The sequence below is a fragment of the Rana temporaria genome, chromosome 6 (assembly GCF_905171775.1).
Source record: "Rana temporaria chromosome 6, aRanTem1.1, whole genome shotgun sequence".
NCBI lineage: Eukaryota > Metazoa > Chordata > Amphibia > Anura > Ranidae > Rana > Rana temporaria.
The window spans coordinates 205,757,554-205,775,566 of NC_053494.1; the positions used below are offsets into that span (position 1 = coordinate 205,757,554).

The 18,013-nt window shown below is 48.3% G+C and overlaps 1 protein-coding gene across 1 annotated transcript in view; it reads left to right on the plus strand.

The window, feature by feature from the left end:
* GLB1L (galactosidase beta 1 like) overlaps window positions 1–18,013 on the plus strand; it is a 32,725-nt gene that overhangs the window by 7,782 nt on the left and 6,930 nt on the right. Inside the window, exons 4-11 of the mRNA XM_040358149.1 lie at window positions 5,013–5,073; window positions 5,181–5,275; window positions 7,118–7,298; window positions 11,830–11,888; window positions 13,103–13,224; window positions 13,339–13,379; window positions 13,936–14,054; window positions 16,070–16,144. Coding sequence (XP_040214083.1) covers window positions 5,013–5,073; window positions 5,181–5,275; window positions 7,118–7,298; window positions 11,830–11,888; window positions 13,103–13,224; window positions 13,339–13,379; window positions 13,936–14,054; window positions 16,070–16,144 — 753 coding nt within the window. The remainder of the gene's footprint in view (window positions 1–5,012; window positions 5,074–5,180; window positions 5,276–7,117; window positions 7,299–11,829; window positions 11,889–13,102; window positions 13,225–13,338; window positions 13,380–13,935; window positions 14,055–16,069; window positions 16,145–18,013) is intronic.

Consider the following 18,013-nt stretch of genomic DNA (forward strand, 5'->3'; position numbering starts at 1 on the left):
ACTGGGATTCAGTCGCGGCCGGCGCATGCGCAGTTCGTTCGGCCCGGGGGACGCGCATTATTTAAATGATACACGCCCCCTACCCGCCGAATTTAAATTCCGCCGGGGGATTTACACAACGCCCGCCGCAACTTTACAGGCAAGTGCTTTGTGAATAAAGCACTTGCCTGAAAAACTTGCGGCGGCGTAACGTAAATCAGATAGGTTACGCCAGCAGAAAGATCTGCTGATCTTTCTGAATCTGGCCCCCTGTGTTTACATGTAAATAACGAGAGCATTCATATATAAATATCTGAGGACGGCCGCATTCATATGTAAATAAGGGAGGCATTCATATCAGGGCTCGAGTCCTGCGGGAACGCGTGGGAACGGCGTCCCTGCACTTTTTTCACAGCAGGAACGCACGTTCCCCCTGCAGGACTCGAGCAGAGAATAGTCGGGAATGCAGTGTTTACTAAGTGAGGGGTGGGGGCGGGGCACCCACTGGGGGGTGTCAGGCCGGTGCCCCCCCTCCGACTGAAGCGGAGACTGCAGGCAGGTTAAGCAGCGGAGCGGCAGGCGCCCACCCCCCGCGCGAATGAAGAGACAGCGAGGCTGAGCGGCGGGATTAGGCAGCGGCGCGCAATTTTTCGAAAGCACGCGTAGAGAGGAGCCCGAGGTAGTGTGGCTTTGCGGGGGTGCGAACCGCACTGTAGTGACACCCGGCCGTCAGATCCCTCCCTGCTCTCCGTGCTCTGATCAGTCTCGGCATAGCCGAGTGAAGCGGCCCGCCTCCCCCTCCTCCTGTATGTATACACAGGGGGAGGGGATCCGACAAGTCCATGAGTGCTGTCTGGCAGGCATGTCCCGATCATCAGAGGTACATAAGGGTTACTGAATGGGGGGGAATCTGTACTTAATATGGGGGGGGGGGGGTATGTACTGAATGGGGTGGGGGGGATCTGTACTGAAGGGGGGGGAGAATCTGTACTGAATGGGGGGGGGGGAGAATCTGTACTGAATGGGGGGGGGGGGGGAATGTTTACTGAATGGGGGGGATCTGTACTGAATGGGGGGGGGAATGTGTACTGAATGGGGGGAATCTGTACTGAATGGGGGGGAATCTGTACTGAATGGGGGGGAATCTGTACTGAATGGGGGGAATCTGTACTGAATGGGGGGGAATCTGTACTGAATGGGGGGGAATCTGTACTGAATGGGGGGGATTCCACTATACAGGGGTGGGTCTGTACTGAATGGGGAGTGTCTTCACTGTAGGGGGTCTGTGTAACATGCAGGGGGTCCATAACTGTTAGGGGGGGGGTGTCTGTGTAACATACAGGGCTGTGTAATGTAAAGGGGTCCAGAGTGCTGTGTAATGTAAAAGGGTCCAGAGGGACAAGGACTGTGTAATGTAAAGGGGCCCAGATGTGCAGGGTGCCGTGTAATGTAAAGGGGCCCAGAGGTGCAGGGTGCTGTGTAATGTAAAAGGGCCCAGAGGTGTGGTGCTGTGTAATGTAAAGGGGTCCAGAGGTGCAGGGTGCTGTGTAATGTATGTAAAGAGGCCCAGAGGTGCAGGGTGCTGTGTAATGTAAAAGGGGTCCAGAGGTGCAGGGGGCTGGGTAATGTAAAAGGGCCCAGAGGTGTGGTGCTATGTAATGTAAAGGGGTCCAGAGGTGCAAGGTGCTGTGTAATGTATGTAAAGGGGTGCAGGGTGCTGTGTAATGTAAAAGGGGCCCAGAGGTGCAAGGTGCTGTGTAATGTAAAGGGGCCCAGAGGTGCAGGGTGCTGTGTAATGTAAAAGGGCCCAGAGGTGCAGGGTGCTGTGTAATGTAAAGGGGCCCAGAGGTGCAAGGTGCTGTGTAATGTAAAGGGGCCCAGAGGTGCAGGGTAATGTAAAGGGGTCTAGAGGTGCAAGGTGCTGTGTAATGTAAAGGGGCCCAGAGGTGTCAGGGTAATGTAAAGGGGTCCAGAGGTGCAAGGTGCTGTGTAATGTAAAGGGGCCCAGAGGTGCAGGGTGCTGTGTAATGTAAAAGGGTCCAAAGGTGCAAGGTGCTGTGTAATGTAAAGGGGCCCAGAGGTGCAGGGTGCTGTGTAATGTAAAGGGGCCCAGAGGTGCAAGGTGCTGTGTAATGTAAAGGGGTCCAGAGGTGCAGGGTGCTGTGTAATGTAAAAGGGGCCCAGAGGTGCAGGGTGCTGTGTAATGTAAAAGGGCCCAGAGGTGTGGTGCTATGTAATGTAAAGGGGTCCAGAGGTGCAAGGTGCTGTGTAATGTATGTAAAGGGGCCCAGAGGTGCAGGGTGCTGTGTAATGTAAAAGGGGTCCAGAGGTGCAGGGTGCTGTGTAATATAAAGGGGTCCAGAGGTGCAGGGTGCTGTGTAATATAAAGGGGTCCAGAGGTGCAGGGTGCTGTGTAATGTAAAGGGGTCCAGAGGTGCAGGGTGCTGTGTAATGTAAAAGGGGTCCAGAGGTGCAAGGTGCTGTGTAATGTAAAGGGGTCCAGAGGTGCAGGGTGCTGTGTAATGTAAAAGGGGCCCAGAGGTGCAGGGTGCTGTGTAATGTAAAAGGGCCCAGAGGTGTGGTGCTATGTAATGTAAAGGGGTCCAGAGGTGCAAGGTGCTGTGTAATGTATGTAAAGGGGCCCAGAGGTGCAGGGTGCTGTGTAATGTAAAAGGGGTCCAGAGGTGCAGGGTGCTGTGTAATATAAAGGGGTCCAGAGGTGCAGGGTGCTGTGTAATGTAAAGGGGTCCAGAGGTGCAGGGTGCTGTGTAATGTAAAAGGGGTCCAGAGGTGCAAGGTGCTGTGTAATATAAAGGGGCCCAGAGGTGCAGGGTGCTGTGTAATGTAAAGGGGTCCAGAGGTGCAGGGTAATGTAAAAGGGGTCCAGAGGTGCAGGGTGCTGTGTAATGTAAAAGGGTCCAAATGTGCAGGGTGCTGTGTAATGTAAAGGGGCCCAGAGGTGCAGGGTGCTGTGTAATGTAAAGGGGCCCAGAGGTGCAGGGTGCTGTGTAATGTAAAGGGGTCCAGAGGTGCAGTTGTGGAGACCTAACCTACCTAAGACAGTTTTGTATCACAGTGGCTTAGCTATGTTAACTGTCTGACGTTTTTGCTTCTGGGGGGGGGGGGGGGGGGGGTAATTTACAATGGTATTCAGCAATGAGGGGGTTAATGTACTTCCACTGATGCATTGGTGACCAGTGGCAGGTAATTAACCCCTTTGTGCTGCATTAGTGACACCAGTGTCAGTGTTTATTACCCCTATTTGGTGCAGCATGAAAGGGTTCATAAACACTGTCACTGGTGTCACTAATGCAGCACAAAAGGGTTAATTACCTGCCACTGGTCACCAATGCATCAGTGGCCAGTGGTGCATTTGATACTACCCACCCCATACACTCCGCACCCCTCTCATCTACATACCACCCACCCCCATAATTGTTAATTTTTTTGGTGGGGGAGTGGATCTTGGGTGGGAGTTCCCACACTTTTTTTCCCAGGACTTGACCCCTGATTCATATGAATATCATACCCCTCTGCAGTGAAGAGATGATGTGCTGTAACCTCTAGCCACCAATCAGTGAGCAGTATTACCTTACAGTAATCTCTAGCAACCAATCAACAAGAAGAAATCATGCGCTGTAACCTCTAGCAACCAATCAGTGAGCCGTAATGTGTGCTGTAACCTCTAGCAACCAGTCAGTAAGTGGTAATAATATGCTGTAACCTCTAGCAACCAAATGCATTCACTGATCTGATACAGTAAGCTGATTTTAAGTCTAGCTGATATTTATTGTATGTCTCAGAGCAGGTGGAGAGCAAAATTGCATGGGGGGGGGGGGGGGGGTAAGAAAATTTCTGCCCAGGGTCCAGGGCCCTGAGGGTACGCCTTAGCTAGGGAACCCAGACTTTAAATCGAGGTATAGAAAAGTCTAATGTGAACCCTAACCAAGGAACCAAGGGCCAGATTCACAAAAGGGATACGAGGGATACGACGGCGTTTCTCCTGATACGACGGCGTATCCCTGTTTCTATCTATGCGGCTGATTCATAGAATCAGTTACGCATAGATATCCCTAAGATCCGACAGGTGTAATAGTTTTACACTGTCGGATCTTAGGATGCAGTACTGCGGCCGCCGCTGGGGGGAGTTTGCGTCGTAAACCAGCGTCGGGTATGCAAATTAGGAGTTACGGCGATCCACAACGGATTTTTGCGTTCGCTACGTCGCCGCTAGTCTAGTTTCCCGTCGCAAAGTTAGTCGTCGTTTTGGGTGCCCTAACTTTAGTCAGCAAACGTATTGCTGTCTAAAGTATGACCGTCATTCCCGCGTCGAAATTTTAAATTTAACGTCGTTTTAACACGTCCGGGAATACGGAAGTACGCTACGCGCGTCGCCGTTTGAAAAAATGACGTCACGGCGCGCAAAGCACGACGGGAATTGCGAAACGGAGCATGCGCAGTAGGTCCGGCGCGGGAGCGCGCCTAATTTAAATGGCACACGCCCATTTGAATTGGCCCACCTTGCGCCGGAGGCTGCCAGTGTAGTTTTCATCGCAAGTGCTTTGTGAATCAAAAATCCTTACTAGTGGTGTTTATTTCATACAAGAAGACGGCCATCGAGTCTCGGGAGCTCCAAAATGTCTCCCATATTGTATGCAAGTAGGAGGACTCAAAAATTGTACAGTTACCAGAAATAATGATTTATTCCTTTTATGCCGATTGTGCTTTTTTTGCATCCATCTAATTACATACAATATGTGAGCCCTGAAGACATGAGACACCAACGCGTTTTGGTGGCTCAATGATACCCCCCTATCATTGAGCCACCAAAACGCGTTGGTGTCTTTTTGTATGAATTAGCGCGAGTATTGAAGATGTTTTAGTTCCTTGGTCTGGTGCTATCATTCGAATTTTCTAGTATCACTTATGATCTTGTCCCCTTGGGACCCAAACATTAGAGTAGTGACACAGAAATCCGTACTGCTATTGCACAAGTTCTAACACTGTTTCCTCAATGCTGTTTTCTGTATTAGGGGGGGCTCCCAGCCTGGCTCCTGAAAAAGAAAGACATAGCTCTGCGGACCTCAGATCCAGGTAAGTAGCTGCTGTACAGGAGCTATTCTTTCACGCATGCAAATAGATAATAGTGAATAGTCCAGATTCTCTGTTGTCACTCCATTTATCCTGCACTGTAATTTCAGATTACTTAAATGCTGTGGACTCCTGGCTATCCGTCCTGCTCCCCAAAATCCAGCCACGCCTGTACAGCAATGGAGGAAACATCATCAGTGTCCAGGTGACATGTAAAACCCGGATAACGACATTCATGATGAAAGGAACAGTTACCGTATATACTTGAGTATAAGCCGACCCGAATATAAGCCGAGGCACCTCATTTTACCACAAAAAACTGGCAAAACGTATTGACTCGAGTATAAGCCTAGGGTGTCCATCTGCATGCCTCACTTTGCCTCACTGTGCCCATGCCTCACTGTGTCCATAACTAGACTGACATTTAAAATGGGAGTCTATGGAAGGGGTGCCCAGCTTTGAAAAATCGGTGCTACCCAGCCGTAGGTCCCCCAGACAACAAACTTGTAGAGGAGAAATGGGGCTACATGTGTGCCAAATTCCGGGTCCAGGGGACCTACGACCGGTCGGTACCGGCAGGGCTGTCTTAATGAGAGGGCACGCCTGGGCACTGCCCAGGGGCCCCAGCTGCATGGGAGGCCCCTGCACTTTCCCGAAAGCAGCTGGTCCTTGAGCCCACGCTGCCCCGAAATTGGGGGCCCCATGATGGCACTGAGAGTGATGGACAGGGGACGCTGGCTGGCAGCGGTGCGCCGTGCTGTGCAGAATGATACCTATTATTTCACAGCCAGCAGGGAGGAGCAGGGTCGGAGTGCCAGTGATGCTCTGACCCCGCCCCATGCAACTTGAATGCTCAGGACACGAAGGAAGGTATGTAGAGAGGCCAGTGTAGGGGGTATCAGGGATGTAGTGGGGTCACAATACAAGGGGTATCTTATGGTATATGGTTACAGTGCTGGGGGGATATCTGGGATGTAGAGGGGTCAGAGTGCTGGGGGATATCTGGGGTGTAGAGGGATCAGAGTGCTGGGGGGATATCTGGGGTGTAGAGAGGTCAGAGTGCTGGGGGGATATCTGGGGTGTAGAGGGATCAGAGTGATGGGGGGATATCTGGGATGTAGAGGGGTCAGAGTGCTGGGGGGATATCTGGGGTGTAGAGGGGTCAGAGTGCTGGGGGGATATCTGGGGTGTAGAGGGGTCAGAGTGCTGGGGGGATATCTGGGGTGTAGAGGGGTCAGAGTGCTGGGGGGATATCTGGGGTGTAGAGGGGTCAGAGTGCTGGGGGAATATCTGGGGTGTAGAGGGGGTCAGAGTGCTGGGGGGATATCTGGGGTGTAGAGGGGTCAGAGTGCTGGGGGGATATCTGTGGTGTAGATGGGTCAGAGTGCTGGGGGGATATCTGTGGTGTAGATGGGTCAGAGTGCTGGGGGGATATCTGTGGTGTAGATGGGTCAGAGTGCTGGGGGGATATCTGGGGTGTAGAGGGGTCAGAGTGCTGGGGGGATATCTGGGATGTAGAGGGGTCAGAGTGCTGGGGGATATCTGGGGTGTAAAGGGGTCAGAGTGCTGGGGGGATATATGGGATGTTTATAGCGCAACAAATAAAAACCGCAAAGGTGATCAAATACCACCAAAAGAAAGCTCTATTTGTGGGAAAAAAAAAGGACGCCAATTTTGTTTGGGAGTCACGTCGCACGACCGCGCAATTGTCTGTTAAAGGGACGCAGTGGCGAATCGCAAAACCTGGCCGGGTCCTTTAGCTGCCTAAAGGTCAGAGTCTTAAGTGGTTAAAAAATGGAGTACCAGCCGCCACTGGTATGACATCATTTTCCTAGGCAAGAAACCAGGAAGTAACTAAAGAAATGTAAAAAAAACAAGTAAATATGATCTACTTTCCTATCTATTTTCTAATGCTAGCAGCATGGGGATTCAACATAGTCAATAGATGGATGAGAGAGAGAGAGATGGAAGTTCCGCTTCATGTAGAAGAATAAGAATCACTGATATTTTTTTATGTTAATTTAGGTTTTTATGTCTTCTCCTGCAGGTGGAGAACGAGTACGGCAGCTTTTATGCGTGCGATTACAGCTACCTGCGCCATCTGCTGACCACCTTCCGAATCTACCTGGGCGATGACGTCGTTCTGTTCACCACCGATGGCAACACAGACAAAGAGCTCCGGTGCGGGACCCTGCAGGGGCTCCTTGCCACGGTGGATTTTGGACCCGGTCAGTAGCAGACATCGCAGTTTTTAATTGTGCCGAGTTCAGGCAGCTACTGCGACCATTCATATTGCAAGACAGTCAGCCCTTTCTAACCTCTCTCTTCCTACATTATTGTGACGGTATCGGTATGATATCCCCGTCAACGTTCCCTTCTTCCCATAACAAAAATCACCCCAATATTCCACGAGGAGGGATATCCCTGGAATCGCCCAGAAAGCCACACATGCCAAGCTTACTGCTAGAACAAGACACTTTTAATGACACAAAAACTCAGCTTATATGTGGTTACAACCAGTGCTTTAAGTGGGCCAAAAGAGGTGCCGGTACTCTATTAGGCGCCGGTGCTCCCCCCCCCCCCCCAATACTGAACATGAAAATACCCTTAGAAAGTACCCTGAAAAAGAGCTACTGTAGAAAGAGCTACTGAACATAAATGCTAAATTCAGGTAAGTGCTTTTTACAGGGAAAGGGGCGACAATGGGCACAGTGGCATCATGGGGGACAGTGGTGACAAAGGGCACAGAGGTGACAATTGGCACAGTGGCATCATGGGGCACAGTGGCATCATGGGGTACAGTGGTGACAATGGGCACAGTGGCATCATGGGGCACAGTGGTGACAATGGGCACAGTGGCATCATGGGGCACAGTGGTGACAATTAAAGGGCACAGTGGTGACAATTGGCACAGTGGCAACAATTAAGGGGCACAGTGGCTGCATTTGATGGCATGGCACAGTGGTGACAATTGATGGAACAGTGGCTGCGTTTGATGGCATGGCACAGTGGCTGCGTTTAATGGCATGGCACAGTGGTGCGAATTGATGGCACAGTGGCTGCGTTTGATGGCATGGCACAGTGGTGACAATTGATGGCACAGTAGCTGCGTTTGATGGCATGGCACAGTGGTGACAATTGATGGCACAGTTGCTGTTTGATGGCATGGCACAGTGGTGACAATTGATGGCACAGTGGCTGCATTTGGTGGCATGGCACAGTGGTTGCATGTGATGGGCACAGTGAGGCTTCAATTTTTTTTTTTTTTTTTGCGCCCCCCCCCCCCAATTTTGAGCACCAGCAGCCACTGTTCCAGACATTTGTAATGTTTGTAGATCCTGGGACACACACACACATGTGTGAAGGTAAAGTGTCTGCAGGGAAAAGTCAGGGAAGGGAGGGGGAGAGATAACAACCATCTGAGAGGAGCAGTGTGACAGGCAAAGATGAATGGATCTGTGTGAGGACGACAGGGAGCAGGACGGCCAGATAGTGGCTGAGGAAGGGAGGAAGATGCCAGGGAGAGAGAGAGAGCATTGCAGACACAGCCAGAACTGACCTGTAAAGCCAACGTGAGGAGACCTGTTACCACTGCTGGGAGGAAACTTCAAAGGCCCCCCATGCACCTAGGACCCCTGGGCAGTTCACAGAAGTGCCTGTGCATTAAGACAGGCAAGCTCTCCCCCGCTCTCACAGTGTCCCCCAGCTTTTAGGGAGAGGAAAGCAGGCAGCGCTGGGGGGAGACCAGGCACCTATAGGAGGATCACATGTGGCTAGAACAGGGAGGCAGATCGGTGCGCTGTGACAGTTACAGAAATGATGCCGACAGAAGGGAGAGATACACAGCATCGGTTCTGAAACTGTCAAAGCCCACGATCTGCCTCCCCATCAGCGGGCCCCACTCGGCTGCGGGCCCCATAGTGCCCGCGTGGGTCGCTATGGCGGTAGTTCCGCCACTGATCATCATATTCCTGGCCTGGGGCTGCGTTCCGGTACGGGAAACCTACGTACTGGGTCGCACGGAGAGGTGCTGGTACTCTCCGGGGCCATTTTTGGAAGTGGCGGTACTGAGTACCGCCGCGTTCCGGCCCAGTTAAAGCACTGGTTACAACCTGTTAGGAACGCCCCCCCTCACACAATGGGGTTTCCCATACAGATTATAGGAGACAAGTCGGAGCCGACCATGCAGACACGTTTCTTTAGATAAAGACATCAGTGGAGTTAATTAATACACTGAAGCAATCAGAATAATTAACATACTACTTCTCTAATCATTTAGCCTGATGATACAATAAACATCTTTTAAGGGTAAACACAGATCTTCTTCACACAACACAATAGATCAATTAACGTTTAGAATAGTGAGGGGACATTAGCACGTCAATAACCTGTCAGAGGAATGAATCACACATGAAATTCCTTTCTACCTCTAACACATGGCTAGCAGGGAGCAGTACACTGAGACATATAGGCAAATGTATCACAATTATGTATATGTGCGGCAGGATGCCTGTCTGCTTGCCACGTTTGTGGTGCCATTAACCACTTAAGGACCCCTTCACGCCGATATATGTCGGCAGAATGGCACGGCTGGGCACAAGCACGTACCTGTACGTCCTCTTTAAGAGCCCAGCCGTGGGGTCGCGAGCACGCCGGCGCGCTCGCGAACTGGTCTGAAGCTCTGTGGCCGGACCCGCGGACCCGATCGCCGCCAGTGATCGGTCACAGGAGCTGAAGAACGGGGAGAGGTGTGTGTAAACACAGCTTCCCCGTTCTTAATTGTGGCAATGTCAGTGATCGTCTGTTCCCTGATATAGGGAAAGGTGATCACTGACGTCACACGTCCAGCCCCGCCCCTCTACAGTTAGAAACACATATGAGGTCACACTTAGACATGCTGGTAGGTAAATTGGATCTGTCAAAATTGGCCCAGTATATATATATATATATATGTATATCTGTGTGTATGACTGTGTGTCCCAAGCGCGTCGAGATCCTACGGGGTAAAATGACCGCACCAGCCAAGCAGACATTGGCTGGAAAAAAGCGCCTAGAGGCGATTCAGTTTGCATGTGTAGCGCTATACAAGTCATTCATTCATTCACTTAACCCCTACAGCGCCCCCTAGTGGTTATCTCCTAAACTGCAATTGTCATTTTCACAGTAAACACATGCATTTTTATAGCACTTTTCGCTGTGAAAATGACAATGGTCCCAAAAATGTGTCAAAAGTGTCCGATGTGTCCGCCATAATGTCGCAGTCACGAAAAAAAAATCGCTGATCGCCGCCATTAGTAGTAAAAAAAAAAAAATATTAATAAAAATGCCATAAAACTATAAATCGATAAACGCTTATTGGCGATTCATTTTTTATTTTTTTATCAAAAATAGGTAGAAGAATACGTATTGGCCTAAACTGAGGAAAAAAAATGTTTTTTTATATCTTTTTTGGGGGATATTTATTATAGCAAAAACGAAAAAATATTGCATTTTTTTTCAAAATTGTCGCTCCTATTTTTGTTTATAGCGCCAAAAATAAAAACCGCAGTGGTGATCAAATACCACCAAAAGGAATCTCTATTTGTGAGAAAAAAAGGACGCCCATTTTGTTTGGGAGCCACGTCGCACGACCGCGCAATTGTCAGTTAAAGCGACGCAGTGCCGAATCGCAAAAAGGGGCAAGGTCCTTAACCTGCATAATGGTCCGGGGCTTAAGTGGTTAATAATGGAACCACTAACGAAACCCATGTTTTTTTTACATGTTTTGTGAGCATTCACAAAATGCTATACAGCAAATGCAGCCTAAAACATAAGAGAAGAGGAAATGCCCTGTAGGCCGGGGACTTGTATGAAACCAGCCAGTAATAGGAACCAGAATATGGATTGGGGAAGTGACTGTCCCGGCTCATGACTGATATGACTCATTAGTAATGAAATGTGTAAAATGCAAAATGCAGAAGAAAACACTGGGGTAGATTCAGGTACAGCTGCGTGCTCCTTACGGAGGCGCAGTGTACCCTTTTTACCCTGCGCCTACGCAAATTATTTGCACTACGCTTCATTCATGAAGCAGTAGCCACATAATTTGCGTGGGCGCTCTTCAAAAATGCCCTGCGTAAGGGCGCCTAATGTAAATGATCCCGTAGGGGGCGGGAATCATTTAAATTAGGCGCGTTCCCGCGCCGAGCGTAGAGCGCATGCTCTGTTGGGAAACTTTCCCGACGTGCATTGCGGTAAATGACGTTGCAAGGACGTAATTTGCTTCAAAGTGAACGTCCAGCGCCATTCACGATTCACTTACGCAAACTACGTAAATTTCAAATTTCGCGACGCGGGAACGACGGGTATCCGTATCATTGGCTGCCCCTGCTTTTAGCATGGGCAGCCTTTACGCAAAAACCGCCGTACGCAAACGACGTAAACTGCGTACGCAGGGCTCGCGTAACGTTGTGGATCGGCGTTAGTATGCAATTTGCATACTATACGCTGACCACAACGGGAACGCCACCTAGCGGCCTGCGTAAGAATGCAGCCTAAGATATGAGGGCATAAGAGCCTTATGCCACGCATATCTTAGGCTGCAGTCGGCGTAACGAGCTCTCTGAATCAGGAGAAGTCGTTACGCCGGGGCAAGTAAGCAATTGCGCTGCGTAACTATGGTTACGCAGGCGCAATTGCTCTTTGAATCTTGCCCACTGTAAATAGAACCGGTCTGTAATGATTCCTAATACCAAATATATTTTTTATTTTTTGTTTCAGCGGACAATGCTACAAAAGCCTTTGAATTACTGCGAAGAGCGCAGCCCAGAGGACCTCTGGTAATGTCATCACCTTATAACATATAAAAAGAACATACACTATATTGTCAAAAGTATTGGGACGCCTGCCTTTACACATTAAGGCCTATATTCACGTAGGGCGGCTTTACGTTGTGCGGGCGTAGCGTATCTTATTTACGCTACGCCGCCGCTACTTAGAGAGGCAAGTGCAGTATTCACAAAGCACTTGCGTCCTAAGTTACGGCGGCGTAGCGTAAATCGGCCGGCGTAAGCGCGCGTAATTCAAAGTAGGCAGGTCGTGGGCGTGTTGTATTTAAATTAAGCGTGACCCCATGTGGATACATGGCCGAACGAAAGGCGCATTCGCGCGCATGCTCAGTATCACGTCGTATTTACGCCCAAAGATACGCCGGCTCAATGCCTGTGACGTGAAAGTAACCTACGCACAGCCCCATTCACGTACGACTTACGTAAACGACGTAAAAAGATACGCTTGTTCCGACGTCAATACCTTGCATGGGCTGCGCCACCTATGGACCTGCTTTATCTTTACGCTGGCGTATGTCTTACGTAAACGGCGTAACTAATTGTGACGGGCGTACGTACGTTCGTGAATCGGCGTATCTTGCTCATTTACATATTCGACGCGGAAATCAATGGAAGCGGCACCTAGAGGCCAGCGTAAATATGCACCCCAAGATACGACGCCGTAGGAGACTTGCGCCGCTCGTATCTTAGCAGAATTTATGCGTAACTGATTCTGTTCCACCTCCAGTGGGGCTTGGGCTGGAGATACAAGAGAGGTCGACCTCGTCATTTCAGACTCCTACCCGGTACGTGACGGCTCCTTCCCCAGAGGCAACAATGTGATGACTAGGCAGCTGCGACTTAACATTGGACTGAATGTTACACATAATACTTGTGCATCTTGTGGATCTTCAACACACCACACTGCCCCCCCCCCCCATGTCCATGCATACGGAGCCAAATGGCTTTATACTATACACCCATTGTTAAGCAAGGGCCAAAGAAAAGATGAAACAGAATTTCAAAAATAGAAAATTTACCCATGGCTGCTGTCTTCTAATTTACCCTTGCTAGGCGTAGACCAGAAAGTGGAGCGTGTGCGGTCCACATTTCATGAGATGACTTCATCTTGCAGAAGGGGGAAAAGCTCTGTTGAAAAATCTGATAGAAAATGAATTTAGTGTGACGGGACCTCTGACATACTCTTGCATGCTTTTTTGTTTCAGGTAAATTCTGAGTATTACACGGGGTGGTTGGACTACTGGGGGGAGAAACACGCTAGCAGCTCAGCTGAACAAGTGAGCCGAGGTCTACAAGACATTCTGGAGACTGGAGCCAGCGTCAATATGTGAGCTCTAGACTGGGGCAAATTATGAGCCATGGTCACCTGATAATAGGATGACTGGTTGGGGTGGACAGCGTTGACATCTGACCTAACCTGTTTTATGTACTTCCTATGCAGGTATATGTTTGAAGGAGGCACCAACTTTGGCTACTGGAATGGTAAGAGATGGTTTTATTTAAAATGTAAGCTCTGATGGTAGCAGTGGGTTAGAAGGTACTAGTGTGATGAAACGCGTCTCTTCCCTTCATTGCTCTGCCTGTTTGTATCTATGTCAGATCTAATTACTGTGCAGCTCTCACCTGCAGTATTCTAGACTTAGAGACCCAGGGATTGTGGGATTTCTTCACAGGAAGTGTCAGTTCTTAGACTACAGACAGAGGTCATGCATTAGCATGTGCAGTGCCATAGGGCATACCTCATGTTTGAACACAAACAGAAGCTTCTGATCTCAGGATGTGAAGATTTACTGTACTATAGGCTGTGTGTATAGGGCAACAAATGACGCCATGAAACCACATGATCCATACAGGTGACAAACACAAGGTGCAGGTAGAAAGGTTTGCAATGCTTTAAAACAAGCTGAGGGCTCATGAACCTGCTAGAAGTACCAATCGTTATAGTGGAGAATCTCTGCCATTCATGGGATAATTTTCTGGAATAGCTGAGACGCCTTTTTTAAATTTGTACAAATTGTAACCTTGTTTTTATTCATAGGCGCCGACTTCAAGTATACGTACAAGCCGATTACAACAAGCTACGATTATGACGCACCTCTGACAGAGGCGGGAGACCCCACCGATAAATTGCTGGCAATCCGCTCTGTGATTAGCAAGGTAACCCTCTTCCTGCACCAATACACTATAACCTATTCAATGTGTTCTTTCCACCTGCAGCCATTAAACAGTACAGTGTCAAAGCTGATTTCTCATTGGCCGTTATGGGTTATTAAACATTTTCAACTTGCACTGTGTTTATAAACATTGGTGTAGATTCAGGTAGGGGCACGCAATGATACGGCGGTGCAGCGTATCGTATTTACGCTACGCCGCCGTACCTTACAGGAGCAAGTGCAGTATTCACAAAGCACTTGCTCCGTAAGTTGCGGCGGCGTAGCGTAAATGGGGCCGGCGTAAGCGCGCGTAATTCAAATGTGGAAGGGGGGCGTGTTTTATGTAAATGTATGATGACCTGACATGATTGACGTGATGCGCCGTCCGTGTACATATCCCAGTGTGCATTGCTTCCAAGTACGGCGCATTGGTTTCGACGTGAACGTAAATTACGTCCAGCCCTATTCGCGAACGACTTACGCAAACAACGTAAAAAATAAATTCAAATTTCGAAGCAGGAACGACGGCCATACTTAACATTGGCTGCGCCTCCTAATAGCAGGAACAACCTTACGCCGAAAAAGCCTAACGTAACCGACGTAAATACATTGCGACGGGCGTACGTACGTTTGTGAATCGGCGTATCTAGGTAATTAGCATATTCTACGTCGACAACAACGGAAGCGCCCCTAGCGGCCAACGTTGCACACAATTCTACGCCGCCGCAATCAAGTTACGTCGGTGGAGGAATCCTATTTTTTTTAAGCGTATCTGCCTTTGAGAATCGGCGTAACGATACGCAGGCGCGGATTTCAAATTACGGCGGCGTATCTGGAGATACGCCACCGTAAAAGGTACGTGAATCTACCCCACTGTTTTCAAGGTAAAGTTACTTTGTAAAAGCTTGCCTTACATAGCTTTGCGCCATACCAGTGTTTGATGTCTACTGGTTGCTTGCCAAACTGACTATTGACATTAGTGAATTGTTGGACAGGCATTCACGATCCATTGCATTTCAGCATTTTCACGACATTACACATCACCCCATTGCTGTTCATAGTTGCTCCTTTCTCCCTCTATACCTGTTGGTCAGAGCGGCCGTGGCATGGATTGTTAAGAATTGTCCCCCTCCATATTGAAGTGTGCATCAATGGACAGGGAGGGTTAGGTCAGGTTAGGGCGAAAAATGGATGAATGCACTTTATAAACTTGTATACAGATAAGGTGTTTTCTGACTTAATTTGTTGCATAATTTCTATATTGAATTAGAGAAGTGTTTCTCAACCAGGAGGTTGAGAAGTGCAGGAGTTTTTCAGGCGATATAGCAGCGCTATTTTTAGCGCTGTACCGCCTGAAAAACTCCTCAGTGTGAAAGGGGTCATGCCGTGTGAGATGGACTCATCTGTTATGTAACAGTGGGTCAGATGTGCTTGTGGTCCTAAAAGACCAAAATCAATGCGGCAGGGTCTCACAGGATGACCAGACAATCTGGATGACTTCTCCTGAAGGCTGAAATGATGAACCAATGGACTTTCTGCTGCAGAGTAGATGTGGGCCAGTTCATATGGGCTCCAAAAAAAAGAAACAAAAGAGTGCTCCAAATGGTGCAGGTCATAAAACCACTACAGGTTTATTATGATAAAAAATGGTCACATACAAAAAAGGATAAAAGTGATCACATATGTAGAAATAAAAGCAGTATGGGGTGCAATGATGCAAAGCGGACGCGTTTCGGCTTAAAGCCGTCAACAGGGGCAGTATATGAATGTGCATCTGATGAGGAAGGTTTTGTGAGGTTGCAATGCACTTTTGTTATATATCTGTACAGTATTGGATGTGGGAACACATACAGTGTTCAGCAGCAACAACACTCTTGTTTTTTTTTTTTTTTTGTGTGTGTGTGTGTTTTTTTTTTCTTTTGGATGTATTTTTAGTGGTGGTTGTGCATTGGATTTTTACAAACACAATTACTGTGGATTAGATTTCTTAACATTATTCGTAATTCTAATATTTTCCAGTTCCAGTCAGTGCCAGAAGGACCCTTTCCTCCCCCCACTCCTAAATATTACTATGGTTTAGTCTCTTTGAATAAGGTAAGTACCTGAGATTTAGATAAATATATGGCTATGATGGAAGCCTAGTGCTGTACTTAAAAATAAACTATGAAAATATAAATCACAGGACACATAGTGCATTTTAATTGCGCAAACAACTGTGCAAAAATTGCCATGTACAAACAATAATAAAAAATTACAACTCCATATAGATAAAAGCAGGGCTTTTTTTCAGGGGGAACTTGGGGGAACTCCGTTCCACCACCTTTGGCTCAGACCCTTTGGTGCCTGCTCACCACTATCACTTGTAAACACAGAAATCTGGTTTCTGTGTTTACAAGTGACAACCCCCTAAACTCTGCACTCTGTATGTAATGCAATCCTGGTATTTAATGCCCCTTTAAGACTACTGTTTTTGAAATCTGAACGGGGTCGTGGTTGAGTTCCTGCACCTATTTTCTAAGAAAAAAAGCTCTGGATAAAAGTTAATGTGAAAGTTATATAAAATATAAAAAAAAAACACAAGAGATTCTGGGCTAGATTCAGGTAGGGGCGCGCATAGTTACGGCGACGCAGCGTATCGTATTTACGCTACGCCGCCGCAACTTACAAGAGCAAGTGCAGTATTCACAAAGCACTTGCTCCGTAAGTTGCGGCGGTGTAGCGTAAATGGGGCCGGCGTAAGTGCGCGTAATTCAAATGTGGATGGGGGGGCGTGTTTTATGTTAATGTGTGATGACCTGACGCGATTGACGTTTAGTACGAACGGCGCATGCGCCGTCCGTGTACATATCCCAGTGTGCATTGCTCCCAAGTACACCGCAACGACATATTGGTTTCGACGTGAACGTAAATTACGTCCAGCCCTATTCGCGAACGACTTACGCAAACAACGTAAAAAATTCAAAAATCGAAGCGGGAACAACGTCCATACTTAACATTGCGTGCGCCTCATAGAAGCAGGAGCAACGTTACGCCGAAAAAGCCGTACGCAAACGACGTAAAAAACTACCGCCGGGCGCACGTACGTTTTTGAATCTGTGTATCTAGGTAATTTGCATACTCTACGCCGAAAACGACGGAAGCGCCACCTAGCGGCCAGCGTGAGAATGCACCCTAAGATACGACGGCGTAAGAGAACTACACCAGTCAGATCTTAGGCTAATGTCGGCGTATCTTGCTTTCTATCTATGGATACGCCGGCGTAATTCTTTGCTGAATCTGGCCCATTGTATGCAAATCCAGCATCCGCTGATGTAATATATGAAGTAATGTCACAACTGTGACAATTAGAGCAGCCAGTGACATTCTCCTCCACAAACCACAGGCCTCATACCAGATGACAAGACCCCTAAAGTATAAGAGGTCAGTGATTAGGTCATGACCAGATGAAAAGAAAAGGCCCCACATAGTGTAATACAGTTTTAAAAAAAAATCCTCCTTTTTTATTTAAAATGATAAAAGCATAAAAATGTACAAGCACAAAACATGGAAGCACAGCCACCCTGCTCGGCGTGCGTGCATCATGGCGTCAGATTATTTGCTCATCCCGATGAGTTTCGTCATTTACTCCACCTGATGTGTTTGATGTCATCAGGGGACAGGAACACATGATCAGGAGAGGAGTCGCCTAGGCGGTCTATCTGGAAGTGGGAGCTGGGTACCTGTCAAAACTAGATATCCCCCCCCCCCCACCAAAAAAAATTGCATGCAAGAGGGCGAGAAGTGCTTAAAGCGGAAGTTCGACTTTTGGGTGGAACTCCGCTTTGAGACTTGAGGGGTCCTTATTATGCACTAGGCTAGGGCATAATGCCTTGAAAGGCTATGACCCTTGAGCTCGTTGTTAACGTTTGACATGTGCTCATTGACCCTAGTTTGCTGTGCTCTTGGGGTTCTTCCAATGTACTA